The sequence below is a fragment of the Leuciscus leuciscus genome (assembly GCF_965113295.1).
Source record: "Leuciscus leuciscus genome assembly, chromosome: 20".
NCBI classification, from domain to species: Eukaryota; Metazoa; Chordata; class Actinopteri; order Cypriniformes; family Leuciscidae; genus Leuciscus; species Leuciscus leuciscus.
The window spans coordinates 37,522,546-37,546,875 of NC_138744.1; the positions used below are offsets into that span (position 1 = coordinate 37,522,546).

Here is a 24,330-nt window from a genome sequence, read left to right on the forward strand (position 1 = left end):
AGTCCATAAAATGTTGCACTTCTCAACAAGACACATGTTTTGAGGCATCATTCATGAGTAACACGGTAAAGTTTAAAGCTTAGGGTTAAGGGTTTGTTCAAATCGCTTGACTTATAATGCAATATTAATACCTAGTTTCATACCTAACACTAGAAAATAACTGTTTCCAGCCCTGCGGTTTCACGGCAGGCCATGGAGACCATTTATATGCAAATACATCTGCCAGTTTCAATGTGTTCACATAATAAAAGACCGACGTTTGATCAAGACACATTGAGATCAGAGTGTTGAGGTCTCCAGTTGTGCCTTTTCATCTGACACTCACCTATAAATGCTCAGAACCGCCTTTCTCCATTTTTATCTGGTCTCTGAGCTTCATTTTGAGCGTGCTGGGATTCATACATTTATCAGCATCTGAGACGTGCGCAGCTGCATCTTTACACGCGGAAATAAATCATGTTGATGCATGATATTTACAAGGTTTCGTGTGCTTGATTAAACCTGAGGTCTCTTTAATATCCCAGTGTCTCTCATAGAGCAAATGGAGTTTTGCTTATCTTATATTTCTCCTGAGAAAACGACCCAAGTCTGAAATCAAACGTTAGAGGTTTCATCAAATGATCTGATCTGAGCTGCGATCCACATTTATCACACGGCTCTCTGAAATACTACACCATTTCCCGGTCAGATATTTCATAATATCCTAATATTAAATGAAAAAAATGTATAATGCACAATTCCATTAAAATATTTATAGAGAAATGCAATTCCAAGAAAAACTTGCATGTTTAATGTTGTTTATGGTAATATGACATATCAGGTTTCACAATCATGTGAGTTTTATTATGATATTATTTATTTATTTATTTTGATGATGTAGTGTAACAGATCACTTAAGCATGAAGCTATGGAAGCCCATGTAAATACAATTAAAAAGTCATAATTAGGAGATAAAAAGTAAAAAATATGATTTAAAAAGACATAATTGTGAGATAAAATTCTAAAATATGACCGTCATAGGCTAATTATGACTAAAATGTCAAAATTATGACATACTAAGTTATCATGAGATAAAAAGTCAAAATTATGACTTAAAAGTCAAAACAAAAAACTAAATTAGAATGTCATAATTTTTATTTTTAATGTCATAATTTGTGACTTTTTATGTCATAATTTTGTCATCACTAAATATTGTGTTTTTTTCCCCTTTTGCTGGTGGAAATGGGCTTCCATATGAAGCAGCCGATCATGATTTCAGTTGTACTATAAGTATAATAAACATAAATAAACATCAGAGTGTGTGGATAAAACAGTAAAAAGAAGATTGTTAAATATATGCACTAAATTTTTTACACTTTTTTTTGGAATAAATCTCATAATAAATGTAAAAAATAAATTGTTTTTGTTTTTATTACAGCCACCATTTAAATTAAATTATCATATATGATTCTTATATGATTCATAAATTCATATATGATTCATAAATCTTTTTTTTTTAAGTTAGAAATATATTTTTATATTATAACTAGTAGTTTATATTTGTTTTAATAAATATTATAACTAGAGTAGTTTATATATATATATTTATAAAGTCAGAGCTGTTTATTAATCATTCATAAGTCAAATTGTGTATTTGGGCCACAGTCATGAATCAGGTCACATATGTTACACTCCCTGGTCAATGCACAACAGAGATTTTACATGAAATGCTAAAAACCCAGACCACATGTCATGGCGATATCTTGTAAATATGAGATTGTGAACCCTATAGGTGTCTTGCACATTCTTCAATTGAATCTGCAGCATGTGTGGAATTTCAATTGGATAAAAGGAATCAATTTACTGGGAGGTTTAATTTGCACATTTTGATTAGTCCCATTTCTCAGAGCTGTTCCCAATGAATACAAACTGTGTCTGATATGCTAAGCAATGCCATCACCTTCTCTCATTACCATGCCAAACAGACATTAGAGGAGGCCAAGAGGATTGAACACGCAGACCTGCAGCACCTGAGGGTTTTGTTAACGCCGAGACACTCCAAAGGCCCTTTTATAGGCAAGTCACTTCACACTGCGGGCATCTTGGTCAGACTTTTTTTCAGGCTCTACTAGAACAGGTTTTCCTGCTTGAATGTTGATTATTTTCCTCCATTGTTGCGGCTCCTCTCTCCCCAGTCTGTCAGTAACGCTCTGTTTACTTCCTGTCTCTGTGAAGCCCCTCCTTCTGAAAAGCACACTGTGCTCTGATTGGTCGGCTGGAGCAGTGTGTTGTGATTGGTCGAGCGCTCCGAGTGTCTTCCCTTACCATAACCACCAGTTTAACACACTACTAACTAACTCAACCAGGCCCCGCCCCTTTATTCTGCGTATAAATTATTATAGTGAGGAATATTGTGACGTGTTCGTTCAAGAAACAGGGAGTTCAGAAACACTGATATAGAGAATAACTTTGCAAAGCTTTTTCATGCTCAAAAAGCAACATTAAACACTAAAGAAAGATGAACATGAGAAAAAAGCACAATATGACCCCTTTAATGCTGAGAATGCAATGCATACTTGCATCAAGTAATGATGCATCAATGCATGACACTAAACTCACACACTTACATAGAGTTTCAAGCATCACAAATGTACGCTTATGACTGTGCCATGTCACATTTACAGTGTTTCAATAAAGCATTGCATTTCTAATGTGACACAGTGTCTTCCACGATGAAATCTAAAAATGTGTCTTCTAAAAATTCCCATCGTGACTCATTGAGGTCTAAATTCATTTAGACTCGGTATCAAAGGCGCAGTAGATCAATGGCGGAGAATGGCTTCGGGTCTGCAGCGAACGACCCCGTAATTTAAATCAACTTAACACCGTGAAAGAGACTCGGGCCTTTAATGACTAGCCTTTGGTAACTGAATCAACTCCTTAATAGAAGCCAATCAAAGCCTGCAGCAAAATACAGGCAAGGAGTGAAATATATTATTCTCAGCTGCACATCCATCATCAGGTGAAATATAGAGTTTGAGGGTCATGTTTACATGTTGATGTTGAGAGAATAGACTAATGATATATATATATACAGTATATATATATATATATATATATATATATATATATATATATATATATATATATATATATATATATATATATATATATATATATATTCATATATGTTGAAACAGTTATTTACATTTTTATTTCAGGATTCTTTGAAAAATATGTTCACGTATAAGGGAGAGAATTGTAGGAATATTTTTTGCTTTTGAATATCCCTTCCAATACATACATATACACTACCAGTCAAAAGTTTTTGGATTTTTTGTGTTTTTAAAAGAAGTCTCTTCTGCTCACCGAGGCTGCATTTATTTGATAAAAACAGTGATATTGTGAAATATTATTCCAATGTAAATCATCTGTTTTCTATGTGAATATATAGTGAAGTGTAATTTATTCCTTTGATCAAAGCTGCATTTTCAGCATCATTACTCCAGTCTTCAGTGTCACATGATCCTTCAGAAATCGTTCTAATATGATGATTTGATGTTCAAGAAACATTTTTCATTATTATATGTTGAAAACGGTTATTTACTTTTTTATTTCAGGATTCTTTGATGAATAGAAAGTTCAAAAGAACAGCATTACATTACAGTCACAGTAGGCTACACATATAAGAAGTGTATATTCATTCGACTTCCTGTAGCCATTGTTCGTTTAGTAACACAACACCGCCCTCTGCCAACCGATCCAAGACAGCCACGACCTGTCAATCACTAGCCAAGCCCCGCCCACCGGCAGCTTCCACTGTAGCCGCTTCCTGTCAATCACCAGCCAAGCCCCGCCCTCCGGCAGCTTCCTCTGCAGCCGCTTCCTGTCAATCACCAGCCAAGCCTCGCCCACCGGCAGCTTCCACTGTAGCCGCTTCCTGTCAATCACCAGCCAAGCCCCGCCTACCGGCAGCTTCCACTGCAGCCACGACCTGTCAATCACTGACCAAGCTCCTCCCTCCGCCAAATTTTGACTGTAAACATCCCGCCGAGAGCGCGCGCCATCTTGATCGGATTCAATGAGAGGAAGCGCTTGCTAACTTCTCTCCGCGGGAGGGGAGAGAAAAGCCTGGCCGCAATCAACACGGATAACATATTTTGAATGGTACGTTATGGAAAATGTGTATTATTGCGGATTCATTTGCGTGTGAAGCTTAATTTACGAGCAGGAGAATTAAATTTGAGGCCGTTGCTAATCAACAGTTGGCTAATGCTAATTGCTAACGATAGCTTGAAAATAACCTGGCTGTGCAAGCTGTATTTAAATATAAATCCGTTGTAACTTTAAGTCGTTATATGTGACAAAGAAAAATAATGTATAATCATGTATATATGTGTAAAGTGATATAAGCGTTGGTTATTTAAAGCTAACTAGCTCAGCTTGCTAAGCAACAACTTAGCCAAACGCTTGTGTGGAAAATAACGCATTTGTTTTGCATCGTTAATAAATGCATTTTTTTGTCATATTTTGCGTGCATTAAACCTCTTTAAAAACTTTGCATTGGATTATGTGGCGTTTTGGGGCCGTGGAATTGTGTTTAACCTCGATTTCGTCATGTTTTAATGTTGGTGTAAAGGCGGGCAATGTAGGCTAAGCATGCAAAACAGTCAATATAAAGATGTGTTTGTGATTGCTTGCGTAAGATTTGACGAATGCATGTTTTAGATTAATCTGCATATACTGTGTCTCAAGCCCTAGTGAGTTGCCGTTAGATAACATTTGTGTGCATGTTGAAGTGCATGAGACTTTATTGTAGTGCTAGTTTTGAATGAATCCTGTCGTGTCTCCTCCAGGTGTAGCAGAGAGGTCTCAGAGGATTGACCAGACACCAGGGCAATGTTTTACGCCCACTTCGTCCTCAGTAAACGTGGGCCGCTAGCCAAGATCTGGCTGGCGGCCCATTGGGACAAAAAACTGACCAAAGCACACGTCTTTGAATGCAACCTGGAAAGCAGCGTGGAGAGCATCATCTCACCAAAGGTGTGTCTTTCTGCTGCTTGTTGTGTGCTTTTGAGTGATGTGTGTTCATATGTTGTGTGCTTTTGAGTGATGTGTGTTCATATGTTGTGTGCTTTTGAGTGATGTGTGTGTTCATATGTTGTGTGCTTTTGAGTGGTGTGTGTTCATATGTTGTGTGCTTTTGAGTGGTGTGTGTTCATATGTTGTGTGCTTTTGAGTGGTGTGTGTTCATATGTTGTGTGCTTTTGAGTGATGTGTGTGTTCATATGTTGTGTGCTTTTGAGTGATGTGTGTGTTCATATGTTGTGTGCTTTTGAGTGGTGTGTGTTCATATGTTGTGTGCTTTTGAGTGGGTGTGTGTTCATATGTTGTGTGCTTTTGAGTGGTGTGTGTTCATATGTTGTGTGCTTTTGAGTGGTGTGTGTGTTCATATGTTGTGTGCTTTTGAGTGATGTGTGTGTTCATGCATGTGCTAATTCTCTTTTTCTACTCTACTAAATAGGTGAAAATGGCTCTGCGTACATCTGGCCATCTTCTCCTGGGCGTGGTGAGGATCTACCACAGAAAAGCCAAATATCTTCTGGCTGATTGTAACGAAGCGTTTATCAAGATCAAAATGGCTTTCCGCCCAGGTATTGAATCTAAAAACCTGTAACAGTCAAAGCATTAATAACGGGGCCAGCTGGGTTTGCCTGGTAATATTTACTGCAATGCATTGTGTGTTTCCAGGTGTCGTTGATCTGCCAGAAGACAACCGTGAGGCTGCGTACAACGCCATCACTTTACCAGAGGAGTTCCACGATTTTGACCAGCCTCTTCCTGATCTGGAGTAAGACACTGTGTTTTATTACACATTCATATTCTGTCTGTTTTAAGACAAAAGCCCTATTCGGACAGTAATTGTTTCTCATGTGGACGTCTGTAAAATAATTTACATGGCACCTCAGTGATAAAACTCATGCATTCGGATGGAGATTTATTGACACTGGAGGAGTGAGTTTTGTAATCCTGTGAAATTCTTTTTATATCAAAAGGAGGTCATTTTAAAAATATGGAAATTAGCGGAAACATGTTCATGCAGCCTCTTATTTACATGAGGTAAAAATAAAGCTGCTTGTTTTTATTTTATTTGTAATGTTGTGTATAATAGCCTACATTTTTAAATGATCATATATTGCTGCCACAATAACAGCCAATTTCAAATGTTACCTGCTTTTATCTCTCCTTTTTGTTCGCTGAGGTGGAGCTGTGATGAAGTATTGTTCTTGTAAATACTTCCCAGCGTTTCAGTGATAAGTGTACACTGTGCGTACGGTGCCCTGCAGTGATCAAAAGGATTTAAACTGTGGATTTTGAAACAATCTTTTTTTTGTAAACTCAGAGATGTGGATTCATACGGCAATTAAGTTGTCAAAAAACAGTAGATTTGGATTCGGACGTCAATAAAATGACAGACTAACCCCTGTAAATGTTGAAATTACCGTACGAATAGGGCTATAGACTGTGAATGGGTCAAAAACAATGCAATTTTGCTTGATATAAAACTACACAAAGGTCCTGGATTCTTATTTTTAAAAGTTATGCTTCTGTGATATCTACTCCTCCTGAATGTGGCTTTTTGCATTTGTCATTTATAAATGAAAAAATGTGTGTTTCAGTGATATAGATGTAGCACAGCAGTTCACCCTGAACCAGAGTCGTGTTGAGGAGATCACCATGAGGGAGGAAGTAGGAAACATCAGCCTCATGACTGACAATGACTTCGGTAAAAACTCACAAGCTGTTTATATTTATATTAAGTAGAGCTGCACAATTAATCGCACTGAAACCAGAGTCTCACACACACATCTGAACACCAGTCTCACACACACATACAAATGAAAAACAGAGTATCACACACACATACACACACATACATTTGAACACCAGAGTCTTTCACAAACACACACACATACATCTGAACACCGGAGTCTCTCTCTCTCACACACACACACACACACACACACACACACACACACACACACACACACACACACACACACACACACACACACACACACACACACACACACACACACACACACACACACATCCATCTGAACACCGGAGTCTCTCTCTCACACACACACACACACACACACACACACACACACACACACACACACACACACACACACACACACACACACACACACACACACACACATCCATCTGAACACCGGAGTCTCTCTCTCACACACACACACACACACACACACACACACACACACACACACACACACACACACACACACACACACACACACACACACACACACACACACATCCATCTGAACACCAGAGTCTCACACACATCTGAACACCAGAGTCTCACACACATCTGAACACCAGAGTCTCACACACATCTGAACACCAGAGTGTCTTTCACACACCACATATGCCCCACCGCAGTGTGATAACACGCATCATTCCAGGAAACCCCCATCGCTGTCTCTGAATAAACAGAAGATTGAAACGCTTTGATTTAACATGACGTATAAACACACGACTGCCTTCTGTGTCAGAAGCTCATCATCTCACAGAAGGACGAGCTCAGCTGTCCTTATGAAGTGGGTTAGGAGTAAAAGCATGTTATAAAATGTTGTCTTTTGTTGGACGAGGTTCATAAATGCTTCTCATGTCTGGAAAGATGTTTGACGCATGTTGCTTTTTCAAATGCACGTTATAAGCGACTCAAACTCAGTGCTTTCAGAGTGAGCCGCGTTTACTGAGCCGTGCGTCACTGACAAGCTGCACATTACAATATAATCTCAGCATTTGCATTTTCAAAATCACGATAAGCCAACTCGATTGAAGTGCGATTACATGGAAATTGCGATTAATCGTGCAGTGATTAAACCCTATTTGTAAAATAAGTCGCGAGGTCCATGTACTCCATAACTTGACGCTTGTGATGTCATGCCAGGTGACTTTGGCATGGATGATCGTGAGATGATGAGAGAGGAGAATGCTTTTGAGGTGGACATCATCCATGGATCTTCTGCCTCGAACCTGCTCCTGGAAGCGGAGCCTGGTCCCGCTCACCTCCCCGACAAACCCACGACCCTCGACTACGACGACTTCGGGGACAACAACCTGGAAAACACCGACGGGGGAATTCTGAGTAAGTTCATGTTGATTTGACCTGTGATTAGAGGTACGGGTTAAAATCCATTCATATATGAATCGCGATTCTATCTTTTACCGATTTGTATCGATTCACAAATTTCAAAAATCGATTTTCTAAAGTGTTCCACTTCTTTAACTTTAAAAGGATTTTTTTTTTTTTTTTGTTCTGAAAAAAGTTTTTGCACTCATGTCAATTTCTTGACATGTGAGTGACTTGATCCTGACTTGAAGAAAATTAACACAAAACATTAAACTACAATCAAATCTATGCACATATTGAATTAAAATTATGTACATAAAAAAAAACATTGTCTTCAACCGTTTGGAAAAGATAGACTAAGCATTTTATATTAAACAATATTGCTGTTTGTAAAAAAAACATTGAATCGAATCGTGACCAAGAATCTATTTGAATCGGATCGTGATGAACCAAAAGTGTTTGTGTGTTTGTGTTTCAGTGGATAAGATTCTGAGCAATGACGACGGTGGAGGAATATTTGACGATCCTCCTGCCATCACTGACAGCGTGATGATGCCTCAAGACCACGGCGACGATGAAGACGACTTCGATAACTTCTCTCGTGAGTAGATCCTGCAAACATTCTTGGCTCTTGAGTGAATCTATCGAGCTGTTTTCTGTGAATGTGTGTGAACTTCTGGTTCATCAGCTGCTATAGTAAATAACTGGTAGAATAACATAATGCACAGAATGGTAAAACAATTTGTGCTACAAACCAGTGTTTAATTACGATAATAAAATATGTTTGCAGTTTTTGTACAGTTAAAATAACTGGATGCTGATGAGACGCATTCAAGGTACAAATGGCCGTGTTGCTCTTACTTTAAAAATAAGGTGAATAAAATAACTAACAATTGTGGAAGATGGAGAACCTATTTTTTACTATTTGAATTTTGCAATTCAATCACTCAATCAATTTCCAAAGAAATTTATAAAGGATTTTCTAAAAATATTTTATTTGTTCTGGAAAAGGTTTTTTTGAACTCAAATTAATATTTCTTGACACACGAGTCACTTGATCCTAAATTTTCAAACACATTTTCAGAATCAGAATCAGAATCAGAAAGAGCTTTATTGCCAAGTATGCTTGCGCATACGAGGAATTTGTCTTGGTGACAGTAGCTTCCAGTACACATACAATATAAAGTGACAAGACAAGTGACAAGTAACATAGGTATAAAAAAAAAAAAAAAAAAAAAAAAAGATTATAAATTATAAATATATATAAAGTTATAAGGTGCTATAATGAAATGTCTGAGGGAAGTATTGCACATGTTTGTTCCACAGTAGGGGAACATTTAAGTGTTCATGAGGTAGATGGCCTGGGGAAAGAAACTTTTCCTGTGTCTGGTTGTTTTTGCAAGAATTTTACTCTAAGGTTGTACAATTAAATGCTGAGAAATTGTAATTAATAAAATGTACTTGGTATATGGTTAAGGATTGCTTTAGTAATTATGCATAATTTACTGTTATTACTTTAATAAGATGTAATATAAAGTGTCAACAAAAATTTGTATTTTATTATTGGAAAGCAAATCTTGCCATGCCTTTTTTTTATATTTAGAAAATGTGAAACTAACCCTGATACACAATCATGAGGGTTTACAGGGATCCTTTCTGTGATGTGAAGTTTCTTGTTTCAAATGTCAAGTCAATATCTGTAGGATATGCATTTTTAAATTATGTACTGTATATATGAACGTAATGCCATTGACCCTCATGACACTTTTGCATTATTTCAGCTCCTGGCGGTCCTGACAGTCCAGAGTCTGGTCCAGTTGAGCCTCTTCCCAACACCACAGACCAGACCGAACAGACCACTCTGGTGCCCAATGAGGACGAAGCGTTCGCTCTCGAGCCCATCGACATTACTGGTACAAATGAACGATACATTTTCTTCTTTTAAATTGTTCATCGGACTTTTGTTGCACTTGAACCACGAATACACTTTTTTTTTTAAAATGGATTCAAGGATTTTTTGGTTGAAATTTTAAAAAGTAACAAATCCTTCAATCACGGGTCAATTTGACCCCCTTAGGAATGAATGGAATGCGAGGAATGCTTCGGTACACATAGAAAACCTTAAAAATGCTCAAAATTCAAACTAAAAATGCAAAAACTTTACCAAAAAATTATTTTATAATGTCTACGTGTGTATCTGAATACATACTGAAGTTAACTGACTTTAGGACCCAGCGGAACAGCTCATTTGCTCCATATATAGAGCTATAAGGCCATCTAGTGGCAAGAGTCATGAAATGATCATGTTAATAAATTTTTTTTAAAATATTTGACAAGAAACCCAATATAAATTATTTTGAGCTGAATTAAAAGGTTCATGCATCACAGTATTTTGAATTTAAGTTGAAAGAATGCGAGGAATGTGCTAAAATTGCTTTTTATTTATTATTTATTGATCAAATCTAATAATATAAAATGAATAAATAAAATAAAAAAATCATACAAAGTAAAAAAAATATGATCAAAATGAAACATAATAAGCATTCTGGACCAAAAAAATTAAGTATAATTTTTGGAGTTTTAGAACAAAACGCGAGGGAAGGATCAATATTAACTGTCAATTTTGTGCCTGAATATCTCTTAATAAAACACTTGTGGTGCGTCCTCAGTGAAAGAAACCAAGGCTAAGAGAAAGAGGAAGCTCATCGTCGACAGCCTGAAGGAGTTGGACAGCAAGACCATCCGGGCCCAGTTGAGCGACTACTCCGACATCGTCACCACGCTGGATTTGGCTCCTCCCACTAAGAAGCTGATGATGTGGAAGGAGACTGGAGGCGTAGAGAAGCTTTTCTCATTGCCGGCTCAACCTCTCTGGAACGGGCGTCTGCTGAAGGTGATGGGCTGGTCCTCTTTTAAAGGGATAGTTCTCCCAAAAATGAAAATTAGCCCATGATTTACAGTTCTCACCCTGAAGCCATCCTAGGTGTTTATGACATTCTTCTTTCAGGCGAACACAATCTGAGTTATTTAAGATACTTTTATCATGGATAGATGCACTTTTATGGATAGATGCACTTTTATCATGGATAGATGCACTTTTATGATGGATAGATGCACTTTTATGATGGATAGATGCACTTTTATGGATAGATGCACTTTTATCATGGATAGATGCGCTTTTATGATGGATAGATGCACTTTTATGATGGATAGATGCACTTTTATGATGGATAGATGCACTTTTATGATGATAGATGCACTTTTATGATGGATAGATAAGCTTTTATCATGGATAGATGCACTTTTATCATGGATAGATGCACTTTTATGGTGGATAGATGCACTTTTATGGTGGATAGATGCACTTTTATCATGGATAGATGCACTTTTATCATGGATAGATGCACTTTTATCATGGATAGATGCGCTTTTATCATGGACAGATGCGCTTTTATCATGGATAGATGCACTTTTATCATGGATAGATGCGCTTTTATCATGGACAGATGCGCTTTTATCATGGATAGATGCTCTTATGATGGATAGATGCACTTTTATCATGGATAGATGCACTTTTATGATGGATAGATGCACTTTTATCGTGGATAGATGCACTTATGATGGATAGATGCACTTTTATCATGAATAGATGCACTTTTATCATGGATAGATGCACTTTTATCATGGATAGATGCACTTTTATCATGAATAGATGCACTTTTATCATGGATAGATGCACTTTTATCATGAATAGATGGACTTTTATCATGGATAGATGCGCTTATGATGGATAGATGCACTTTTATCATGGATATATGCACTTTTATCATGGATAGATGCACTTTTATCATGGATAGATGCACTTTTATGATGGATAGATGCACTTTTATGATGGATAGATGCACTTTTATGATGGATAGATGGACTTTTATCATGGATAGATGCGCTTTTATCATGGATAGATGCGCTTTTATGATGGACAGATGTGCTTTTATGATGGATAGATGGACTTTTATCATGGATAGATGCGCTTTTATCATGGATAGATGCGCTTTTATCATGGACAGATGCACTTTTATGATGGACAGATGCGCTTTTATCATGGACAGATGCGCTTTTATCATGGATAGATGCACTTTTATGATGGATAGATGGACTTTTATCATGGATAGATGCGCTTATGATGGATAGATGCACTTTTATCATGGATATATGCACTTTTATCATGGATAGATGCACTTATGATGGATAGATGCACTTTTATCATGGATAGATGCACTTTTATGATGGATAGATGCACTTTTATGATGGATAGATGCACTTTTATGATGGATAGATGGACTTTTATCATGGATAGATGCGCTTTTATCATGGATAGATGCGCTTTTATGATGGACAGATGTGCTTTTATGATGGATAGATGGACTTTTATCATGGATAGATGCGCTTTTATCATGGATAGATGCGCTTTTATCATGGACAGATGCACTTTTATGATGGACAGATGCGCTTTTATCATGGACAGATGCGCTTTTATCATGGATAGATGCACTTTTATGATGGACAGATGCGCTTTTATGATGGATAGATGCACTTTTATGATGGACAGATGTGCTTTTATCATGGATAGATGCACTTTTATGATGGACAGATGCGCTTTTATCATGGATAGATGCACTTTTATGATGGACAGATGCGCTTTTATCATGGACAGATGCGCTTTTATCATGGATAGATGCACTTTTATGATGGACAGATGAGCTTTTATCATGAATAGATGCACTTTAATCATGAATAGATGCACTTTTATCATGAATAGATTAGGGCTGGGCGATATGGACCAAAAGTCATATCGCGATATATTTAGGCTGAATATCGATATACGATATATATCCCGATATTTTTTCCGCAAAGTGAGAGAAAATGTTCATTCAAAGTCAAAGCCAAATATGACGTCACAAGTAGTTTTATTGAAACCAACTATTTCAATGAACAGTTGCAAAATCAAATGAATAAATAATAAACAGGTTTCTTCACCTAAGTTAGGGCTGCACGATTATGACAAAAATCATAATTGCCGATTATTCCCTTCGAATTGTAATTGCGATTTATTAATTATGATTATCAAAGTTTACATTCAATATATATATAGGCTATAAACACATTTTGTGTAAACATGTTATAATTTGCCTATATAGGCTATATATATACATCCATACATACATATACATATATATAACATAAATTGTAAGAATATGACTAATAGTAAAGACTAGTACTAATAAATAAACATTAGGCCTATGCTAAAGTTATTAAAATGGCAGTCCCAAACTAGTTTTTGTTAATACAATGTTGGTATGAGCCACTACAGTCATTTAAAAATATAAAAAATAACACAAAGAAAAATAGTGGCATTTTGGGGTTAATATGGAAAGGACAGTAACCATGGTGAATACACAATATTAACAATAACTGTTAATGAAACATGGAAACTGCTCCTGGTGAATAGAATGAAAATCATACCTGCATTACTTTTATTTCGTGTAATTTACAACGTAACGGCGTTGCATGCTCGTAGTTTCTTTTGCACTTGATCAGTGAGGCGATACACCGCGCGCGCCGCCGCATTTGCGCGTGCAATTGAAGAGTGTGCGCTACGAGTAACATGATAACGGCTGACAGGACAAGAAAGTCAGTTTTTCTGAGGTGAAAAACTTTATCTCAGCGTACACTTATGTCACTGCCTGATAGTTCCTATTGTGCTGGGTTTTCTGAAGTAGTCATGATTCGCCTCTCATAACATCACATGCTCTAAACACGCACGCAGAGTGGAAAAGGAGGCGCGGGGAGCAAGGATCACAGCGCAAATTTGAACTATATCGATATATGCGATATGGTCTAATTCCATATCGCATTTCAAAAATATATCGATATATTTTTTATATCGATATATCGCCCAGCCCTAGAATAGATGCACTTTTATCATGAATAGATGCGCTTTTATGATGGACAGATGCACTTTTATCATGGACAGATGCGCTTTTATCATGAATAGATGTGCTTTGATGGACTTCAAAACAGAAATGGCCATTCGCTGCCATTTTAAAGCTTGGAAGAGCCAGGATATTTTTTCATATAACTCTGATTGTGTTCGTCTGAAAGAAGAAGGTCATATACACCTAGGATGACTTGGTGGTGTAACTATGGGCTAATTTTCATTTTTGGGTGAACTATCCCTTTAACATCAGTGTGTTAAAGCCCAGGGCTGGAATCATAGTGAATGTGTGTGTGTTGCAGATGTTCACTCGCTGCTTGACTCCTCTGGTGCCTGATGAGCTGAGGAAGAGGAGGAAGGGAGGAGAAGCGGATAGTCTCGAGGACTTCCTGAAGGAGCTGGAGAACCCAGAAGTGCCCAGAGAGGAGCCGCTGGGTCACAGGAGTGACGTGATTGGTAAGCTTTTGCGTCGCTACACAAGCACAGCTACTGTAGCTTAAACGTGCGTTGTGTAATATTTAGGAGGATCTGTTGACAGAAATGCAATATCATTCATTAGTGATGGGAAGTTGGGATCATTTTACTGACTCTCTTGTTCGATCTCGTTCATCAAAATGAATTTGTTTATTTAAGTGACTTTAAATGTTATACTTTTAACAGCCAAATTCCCCGAAAACATCCACCTATGCAATCTTGACCATATTCGGAATTAAGAAATCATTAAAATGCAGTTTACAGGGAACATAAATAATTACTTTACCTTCTTTCGTTCATTTGTCACGTTACAGACGCAATGAACGGATCGTGACCCATCACTAAATATCATATACATAACTATGTTTTGAGTGGTTTATAAAGACCTTACATAATTAACTGTTATGTTTATTACCTTAGAATGAGACATTTCTATCTACACACACCTCGGGTCCGCTTACATCCACATGTTTCTACAGTGGCCCTGAACGGACAAATGCATTTCGTCACTGTTACGATGTTAATACGACAGCAGTCGATGCATCAGCTACACTTTATTTGAACCATTTTGTTTTATTTATGAGCTATTTACCTTTTTTAGAATTTGAAAGATAATAAAGATATTGTCTGATAAGTGAGATCTCTGTAGTCCTTAAACCTAAAAAGTAGTGCTTGAAAAGTCCTGGAATTACATTTTACCGTCTCTGTAGAAACCCTGTGTTTGGGGGTTCAGTAGCATCTGAAAGATTGAAAGCCCCTGGCTTTAACACATTAGTGTTGTAGTCATTTAAAAGCATTTGTTGTGCCCTACAGATCAGACCATCATGGAGGAGCACAGTTTGCTTCAGGCGTCCTCTATGGAGGGCAGCAGAACCGCTCTGGACGAGTCCATGATGCCTCCTCCATCTCGCCAGCGGGGAATCAAGCGCAAGTCGCTCGAGAAAGAAGCAGTATTGCCTGTAAGTCAAGTTAAATCAACCAGATAATTAGGGATGCGCCGATCCGATACTCAGTATTGGCTCCGATACTGCCATTCTTTACCGGATCAGGTATCGGTCAGACAAGACCGATCCAAATCCAATATTGTGTGTATACTATTGTGTGAAATTGTTAAGCCTCACAAAAGGCACAAAAACATTAAATGGTATTGGTCCATCCCTACAGATAATCATTCTGCCCAGCCCTCTGGTGCTCTTCGCGCAACGTCAAAAATGACTGATTTAAAAAAAAATAATACTTTTTTTTGAATGAAATGAATGTACTATATTTTAGATTGAAAATGTTTTTTATGTAATATTTTGTAGTTTATGGGGATTTTTTTTATTCTAAATGATATTATCGCTGTATTTATAATACATTTATTCACTTTTTAGACATAGACCTGAAAATAAAATTTCCAACTTAAACTCGTAAATCTTGAATGCTTTAGAGCAACAGATGTAAGTTTGATCTCTTTTCAAAGACGACACGTGGCAGACACGTGCTGAAGTGAAAAAAGTTTAAAAAGTGAACTAAAAAAGAAACAGAATTAAGTATTATGAAAAATGCACAAAAATACTAATTTGATTTTTGAAAATATACATTTCATATAAAAATTGACATTTTGCTACTCAAAGCCATAAATCTAAATGAGTTGTTCAAAATTTGAGCTTTATCAAAAAAAAAAAAAGAGCTTTCAGTCAGATATTGTTTGGCTGCAGTACCAAGACTTTCCACTAGATGAAATTCGTCTCCCATTCATTTCCAATGCGCTCATTTTTGACCGCGAGGAGCACAAGTGACAATTTTTTTTATAGGACCATTTAACCTTTTTGAATCATGTCCATGATATATTTTTTTTTTAAAGTGCCAGAACCTTTACCAAGTTTCGTACCATTCCAATGAAGTAAAAAAAAAAAGTAAAAATTTTCGGTCAAAGATGACTGAGGAGCACCAGAGGGCTAGTAAATGTTTTGAAGCCGAGCCTAACAGTGCACAATTGTGGTTCCAGCAAATGGAAGTGTTGGATCAGACGCTTCAGCCCGTGGATCAGTCGGTCCTTTCCCATGAGCTGGAGATGCCCCAAGTGGATCTTCCTCCTGAGGACATCACAAACCTCTCTTCACTGGTGCCAGAACTGGACCTGTTAGACGACAAGGGCAAAGACAAGGACAAGGACGACAGCGACGAAGAGGTGAGGCACTCGGCATTAAGCTGGAAGAGAATCTCTCAAAATACTTCACGATTCTGAATAGACGACTAAACCAAAGATCGTGTAGTTTACTAGAGGTTCTGACAAAATCTTAATGCAGTTGCTGCAATCGATTTAAGAAATATTTAATTCGTTAATAAAAAATATTTTGATGATTCAATGACTTGTTTTTATTGTAAGATGAATCAGTGTTTTTTTGAACAAATCTCTTGAATTAATGAGTTAATGATTCAATGACTCACTCATAAAGACTTCACTTGTTTCATTACTGGATGAATCAGTGTGTTTGAATGATTCTATTGAATGAATGATTCAATGACTCACTCATAAAGACTTCACTTGTTTCATTACTGGATGAATCAGCGTTTTTGAATGATTCTCTTGAATGAATGATTCAATGACTCACTCACAAAGACTTCAATTGCTTAATTACTGGATGAATCAGCGTTTTTGAATGATTCTCTTGAATGAATGATTCAATGACTCACTCACAAAGACTTCAATTGCTTAATTACTGGATGAATCAGCGTGTTTGAATGATTCTATTGAATGAATGATTCAATGACTCACTCATAAAGACTTCACTTGTTTCATTACTGGATGAATCAGCGTTTTTGAATGATTCTCTTGAATGAATGATTCAATGACTCACTCACAAAGACTTCAATTGCTTAATTACTGGATGAATCAGCGTTTTTGAATGATTCTCTTGAATTAATGATTCAATGACTCACTCACAAAGACTTCAATTGCTTAATTACTGGATGAATCAGTGTGTTTGAATGATTCTATTGAATGAATGATTCAATGACTCACTCTTAAAGACTTCACTTGTTTCATTACTGGATGAATCAGTGTGTTTGAATGATTCTATTGAATGAATGATTCAATGACTCACTCACAAAGACTTCAATTGCTTAATTACTGGATGAATCAGCGTGTTTGAACTAATCTCTTGAATGAATGATTCAATGACAAATACATTTTTGAAAAGTCACTTGTCGCCACCTTCTGGCGTAACGATATAACAGATACAATCTTTATCTGAAGCATCAAGTTACTTTCAAAAGGTTATTTACTTTATTTTAATCACTACCGTAGACATCAGTGTTTATATCCCAATACTTCTGTGATAATCTGAATTTTTGTAACAGAAATAATGATTCTGTGTGTTTAAAAAGCAAATACGCAGATCTGAACGTTCACTGTGATCTTATAGAGCATGCAGCTGAATCATTATCAGTTCAATATAAGCTCTCGCATGTTTGAATCGCGATCTTTTAATGATGCATCTCCAACATTGGTGTTACTGATAATTGTTGGATTTGTTTTAAACAACAGGGTGAAGAGGGACAAGGAGACCAGGACCAAGAGGAGAGGAGGTGGAACAAGAGAACTCAGCAGATGCTTCACGGCCTGCAGGTTTGTGTTTGTGTTTGGGCTATATACTGTCAAACTAACATTATTCAGACATCAGATATCATTTCTTTACTAGTGCAGGACACTATAGATCATTTATGTAAGTGAGGAGAGCAAAATAAAGTAAACTGACATATTATACCCAAAAATTATTCATACCAGTAACATTTATTAAAATTTGGGAGCAAAAATGATTCCGACACTTTGAGCTGATCATGTTTTCTTAAGTGTTTTGTCTTTAATTGCTAATGCTCTTTTTACACACAGACTGAACACAATGAAGCATTGCTTGGTGATTGGTTGAGCTAAACTGGTATTACAGTATCTAATTGTGTAGTTAAATTTAACAGCTGACAGATATTCAACATAATTCATGTGTGAGACAGTCTAACAGAAGGACGGACAAAACCAGTCAAATATCAACTGAGTTCTGCTCATATTTTATTACCATTTTCTAAACTATAGTGAACAAACTGTGATAATATGAGAAATGTTGAAGGTGTGTGAATAATTCTGTTAATTAGGGCCGTTAGTCGACCAAAATTGTATTAGTCGTTTAGTTGCAGAAAAAGAACTTGAAATAATGGACAGATTATACTAACATTCGCCTATCATTCATCGTCCTCAAATATGGCTGATCACTTGAAACGTGATACTTTACAAGAAACTTTACAAGTCACTCGCTGTGTTACCCTAGATAGATATTATTATTACGCTATTATTAGGCACATACATGATATACAGGCGCCGGTGCATAACTCACATGACTTACAAATACCCGTCATTTTCTGTCATACACATTAGAGTAATGCAAACTGTAAAGGTCTACTTTTATTTTTGTAAACTCACAATAACAACAAAACGTTGTGCTTTTGTAAAATAATGGCGCTTTCTCAATTCGTCAATTCGGTCTTGAATTTGAGCGCATCATATAAATGAACCGAAACTCAGCGTATACTCGCCTCACAGACATGAGACATATAGCTTTAGAAAGCTTGATATTTTTACATTTTGAATGAACAGATTCCATTGGAAAATTAATATTCTCAGATTATGTAATCCTGAATGAAACGGGAGATTTAATCTCTGCAGCTGAAAACATTACCGATAACACAGCTTTGTGTTTGAATTTGTGCGCTGATTAGGCTATGCTTTTTTTATATGCAATTAAAGGTGCATTATTATAATTATAATTTATGGCTTATTAAAATGAATGACTAATAGTCGACTAGAAAAATCAGTAACACTTTACAATAAGTTAACATGAACTAAGAATGAACAATAGTACTTCAGCATTTATTAATCTTAGTTAATATTAATTTCAACATTCACTAATATGGCATTCAAATCAAAGGTTGTTTTAGTTAGCATTAGTTAATGCACTGTGAACTAACATGAACAGCTGGATTATTATTAACTAACATTAACAAAGATTAACTAATACTGTTACAAATGTATTGCTCATTGTTAGTTCATGTTAGTTAATACCAGCGCTGCACGATATTGAAGAAAAATGCGATATGCGATAACTCTAAATAATGCGATATTCGATGTGCGATAGGATAATGCTTAAAGTGTCTATAAAATATCTTTAAAATTATATATAACCTACACGTGTTTCACTTTCTTTTTGTGACAAGAAAACATCCCTAAACTTCTGCCAGTGAACATCAGTGTTTTACTGTATATAAGAAGTGTTATTTTAACATCAGTGTAAACCTCGGGGTTCAGGGTTCAGGTTATCCTACATTAGGGTTATTTAACAACACAAACTCAATAATCAAATGTAAAAATAAAACACTGCTTAGTTTTCACTGTATGAATTAAATATATACTGATTCTTATTAAAGCTACAAGAGTTATTCAGCCGAGAGCAGCGAGTGATTCTCTCTGTCTTGTGTTCATGACCACAGTTATTGCGAGCCGTTGTGATATGCATATTGCGATATATACATTTGTGATATTTCGATATATTGTGCAGCCCTAGTTTATACATTAACTAATGAACCTTATTTACTAGGGCTGGGTAAAAAATATTGATTTCTCGATTTTAATCGATTCTCATTTTTACGAACCGATATCGATTCTTAAATCCCAAGAGTCGATTAGTCATCCTGTTCTCAGTTGATGAATGAATGTAACATTCTAGCGCCGCGTCCCATCCAATAAATCTCAATAATCTTTGTGCTTTGTTATTATTGATATGAAACAAAGTCTCATATTTCAAATTACGTCCATTTTCTTACGAAATTCAAAAACATAAATGCCGTGTTGTCACTGTGGCGTGAGATCGCTCGGCTCTAGAGAAGCACATGATCTTCTCTTCCGCATTAATAACACCAGTTACAGCGCGAGATAAACATGAATGAGCTTCTGAAAGTGTGTTAAAGAGAGAGTACAACTTATCGAAGTCCGTATCATGTGACATGGAGTCGCCCAATCAGTGTTTCAACCGTGGAAAGACGTCAGTAAAACAGCTTGTAAACAATGTCATGTAACGTCACATTTACCTCAGAAAAACCATATCCAGTGACCATAAACTCGTCAGTCAGCGAGAAGAGTTAACTCTAGAGAGGAGCATTCTGCTAAATATACGCACCATATCACATATTCATTATGATTTTTAATATTCTTCTTTTTTTTTAATGCATGTTTGAATAAATCTGGCAGGTTTTCATGACAGCCACCATTTACATGTTTATATTTCGTTTAACTTTATTATAACAATAAGTGTAATTTAAGTGTTTGTATACAAATCAGTTCATTTTTACCTTCAATATTACAGTAGGTTAATGAAGCCTATAGGCTACCACTGACTCCCATTACAGCATTAGTGAAGAGATTTGTTTTCCTTGAGAAAATTTGCCATGTATTGTCCCTGATATCCAAAATGATCAATATTGAATCGAATTGTGAGATTTGTGTCAATACCCAGCCCTATTATTAACCGAACGATCTTCAGTGGAGGGCAGCCCTAATGTTCAGGCATGACCCCAGAAAGACGTTCAGAACTCATTTCCTCATGTTCTCCTGTGCTTTGACAGCGTGTGGTGGCTAAAACCGGAGCCCAGTCCATCAGCCTCCTGGAGCTGTGCAGAAACAACAACAAGAAACAGGCGGCGGCGAAGTTCTACAGCTTCCTGGTCCTGAAGAAGCAGCAGGCGATCGAGCTGACGCAGGCCGAACCCTACAGTGACATCATCGCCGCGCCGGGGCCACGCTTCCACATTGTATAGACGCCTAATCTCATTTGTTTTTAGTAGTTGTATTTAACAGTTTTGTTTTGCTACTGTTGCTTTTTGTATCTGTTTTTGTTCTCTGGGGCCAATTTGAAAAAAGATTTGAGTCAAACCCTATAGATCATGACAACATTGTATCCACAGAGTAAGGTGTTAATGCTTAGTACATGTTGGACCTCTATATCGACGAGACCGCTGGGATCTTTCAGATTCACTACTTGTTTTGTTTTTCCCTCATTGTTCTGTTTTTATTTTCCTTCATAAGCTTTATCCCAGTAAGTTTTACATTTGTAGTAAGTTAGTAATGTGTACATTTTAACTTTTTAATAATGTCACAGTTGAGAGACAAAGGTTTATTTTTGGAAACCCATTTGGATTTAATTACACAAATAGTTCAATGTTTTGTATCTCTCTTTTAATGGCAATTATGATTATTAAAGGTTTCTTAAACTCCTAAATACAATTGGAATTTGTATGCACTTGATTAAATTTTGATATGGATTGAAAAAAGAAGTCACCCATGTTCCTCTTTTTACCTGGTGTGTGTGTGTGTGTGTGTGTGTGTGTGTGTGTGTGTGTGTGTGTGTGTGTGTGTGTGTGTGTGTGTGTGTGTGTGTGTGTGTGTGTGTGTGTGTGTGTGTGTGTGTGTGTGTGTGTGTGTGTGTGTGTGTGTGTGTGTGTGTGTGTGTGTGTGTGTGTGTGTGTGTGTGTGTGTGTGTGTGTGTGTGTGTGTGTGTGTGTGTGTGTGTGTGTGTGTGTGTGTGTGTGTGTGTGTGTGTGTGTGTGTGTGTGTGTGTGTGTGTGTGTGTGTGTGTGTGTGTGTGTGTGTGTGTGTGTGTGTGTGTGTGTGTGTGTGTGTGTGTGTGTGTGTGTGTGTGTGTGTGTGTGCACAGTACAGGCCAAACGTTTGGACACATTACTATTTTTAATGTTTTTGAAAAGTTTCTTCTGCTCATCAAGCCTGCATTTATTTGATCAAAAATACAGAAAAAAAACATGTAATATTGTGATATATTACAATTTAAAATAACTGGTTTTCAATTTATTATACTTTAAATGATCATTTATTTTTGTGATGCAAAGCTGAATTTTCAGCATCATTACTCCAGTCTATCCTTTTTTAGGATACTTTGATGAATAATAAAAAAAAAGCAAATGTTTTAAAAATAGAAATCTTTTGTAACAACAATATACACTACTGGTCAGGAATTATTTTTCTTTCTTTTTTTGAAATAAATCAATACTTTTATTCAGCAAGGATGTTTTAAATTGATAAAAAGTGATAGTAAAGAAAATGTATATTATTAGAAAATATTTTTTTTATTTTGAATAAATGCAGTTCTTTTTAACCTTTTATTCATCAAATATATTAGTCAGCAGAACTGTGTCCAACACTCATAATAAATCAGAATATTACAATGATTTCTAAAGGATCATGTGGTAGACTGGAGGAATGATCCTGAAAATTCAGCTTTGCATCACAGGAATAAATGATCATTTAAAGTATAATAAATTGAAAACCAATTATTTTAAGTTGTAATATATCACAATATTATTATTTTTTTCTGTATTTTGATCAAATAAATGCAGGCTTGATGAGCAGAAGAAACTTCTTTCAAAAACATTAAAAATAGTAATGTGTCCAAACTTTTGGCCTGTACTGTATATATATATATATGGTTAAAGTGGGATTTGGCAGGTTGGGGAACCCTCAAATGTTGTGTAGGTGCACCAGGGGAAAATGACCCACTGTGGGACTACATATTCAGTATTGTGGTATAGCAATCCTTTTTGGGACAAGAGTGTCACTGTGACACCAAGTATCACAATAGTATAGCCACACCAGCGTTGTGAGGTAGTTAGGGGGTTCGGGGACATGCTCCCCCGAGAACATGTGTATTTCTCTGCAATTTAAGACTTTTGAAGGCCAAAATATGGTTAAGAAATAGCTTTAAAACCATGTCAGTGGGCATTAGATTATTTGTCAGTACCTGCTCTCTCCTCATCTTCATCTTTCTTTCCCCTCCTAAAGCTGAACTTTGACTGGTAGTCTTTTCATTTTTGTATTTATATTGATAGATAAATATATATGATATTTATACGTTTTATGAATCATTTTCTTAGACAAGTTAATTGACTCAAGGCTACCAGGAAAGCTGTAACCTGAGTCAACATTGCCAATAGGAACCTTCTAGCTTTGGAACTTGAAAACGTCTGTTTTTAAATGTTAAAAGTAATTTTAAATAATACAAATTATAGGCTACGTTTAGTAATAATATGATGCTAAAGTAGTAGTAAATATGCAGTAGTAAATATGTAGTAGGAAATATTTTAGTAGTAAATATGCAGCTAACGCACGCAGGTGAGTTTGAATTAATATTTAATGTCGATATACAATGGTCACAATGTTAAAACTAATCCTGCTATTGTTATCTTTGTAAGACTGCCGACCCTATAGAACAGTGGCCAGGGGAAACAGATGTCCAGCGACTCGTAAAATGTAAGCTAAAATAACCCAATCTCAGTGTTTTTGCCATCTTTAAAGGGACTGTAACCTTCTAATCTTCAAATACAATATATAAATTCTTTATGAGTCTAAAGTACCCAGATTACCTAATATACACTAATCATACAGCAGATCATGCTGTGTGGAATTTTATATCCCACAATGCAATGTTCTACCTAAATAATAATTCGACCAGACTTTTATCTCACACACACACACACACACACACACACACACACACACACACACACACACACACACACACACACACACACGCGCACACACACACAAACCCACTCTTTTTAAAATGTATTATTCTAATAATAATAAGTGCAGTAATAAGGTTTGACGACATAT

The 24,330-nt window shown here is 36.4% G+C and overlaps 1 protein-coding gene across 1 annotated transcript; it reads left to right on the forward strand.

The window, feature by feature from the left end:
* The first annotated feature begins 3,992 nt into the window (after window positions 1-3,992).
* rad21a (RAD21 cohesin complex component a) lies at window positions 3,993-21,980 on the forward strand. Its single transcript, XM_082150095.1, has 14 exons — window positions 3,993-4,146; window positions 4,836-5,022; window positions 5,504-5,633; window positions 5,731-5,830; window positions 6,660-6,766; window positions 7,967-8,164; window positions 8,628-8,750; window positions 9,931-10,062; window positions 10,819-11,042; window positions 14,447-14,600; window positions 15,432-15,577; window positions 16,609-16,791; window positions 18,151-18,231; window positions 21,273-21,980. The coding sequence occupies exons 2-14, from the start codon at window positions 4,879-4,881 to the stop codon at window positions 21,462-21,464; spliced, it is 1,914 nt and encodes a 637-aa protein (XP_082006221.1). The 5' UTR covers window positions 3,993-4,146; window positions 4,836-4,878; the 3' UTR covers window positions 21,465-21,980.
* The last annotated feature ends 2,350 nt before the right edge of the window (window positions 21,981-24,330 follow it).

Bases quoted from the DNA above. Each gene is read 5' to 3' on its own strand.
- rad21a (XM_082150095.1), top strand. From the start codon at position 4,879: ATGTTTTACGCCCACTTCGTCCTCAGTAAACGTGGGCCGCTAGCCAAG. The intron at 8,165-8,627 runs GTAAGTTCATGT...TTTGTGTTTCAG, and splicing joins CACCGACGGGGGAATTCTGA to TGGATAAGATTCTGAGCAAT. The intron at 11,043-14,446 runs GTGATGGGCTGG...TGTGTGTTGCAG, and splicing joins GGAACGGGCGTCTGCTGAAG to ATGTTCACTCGCTGCTTGAC.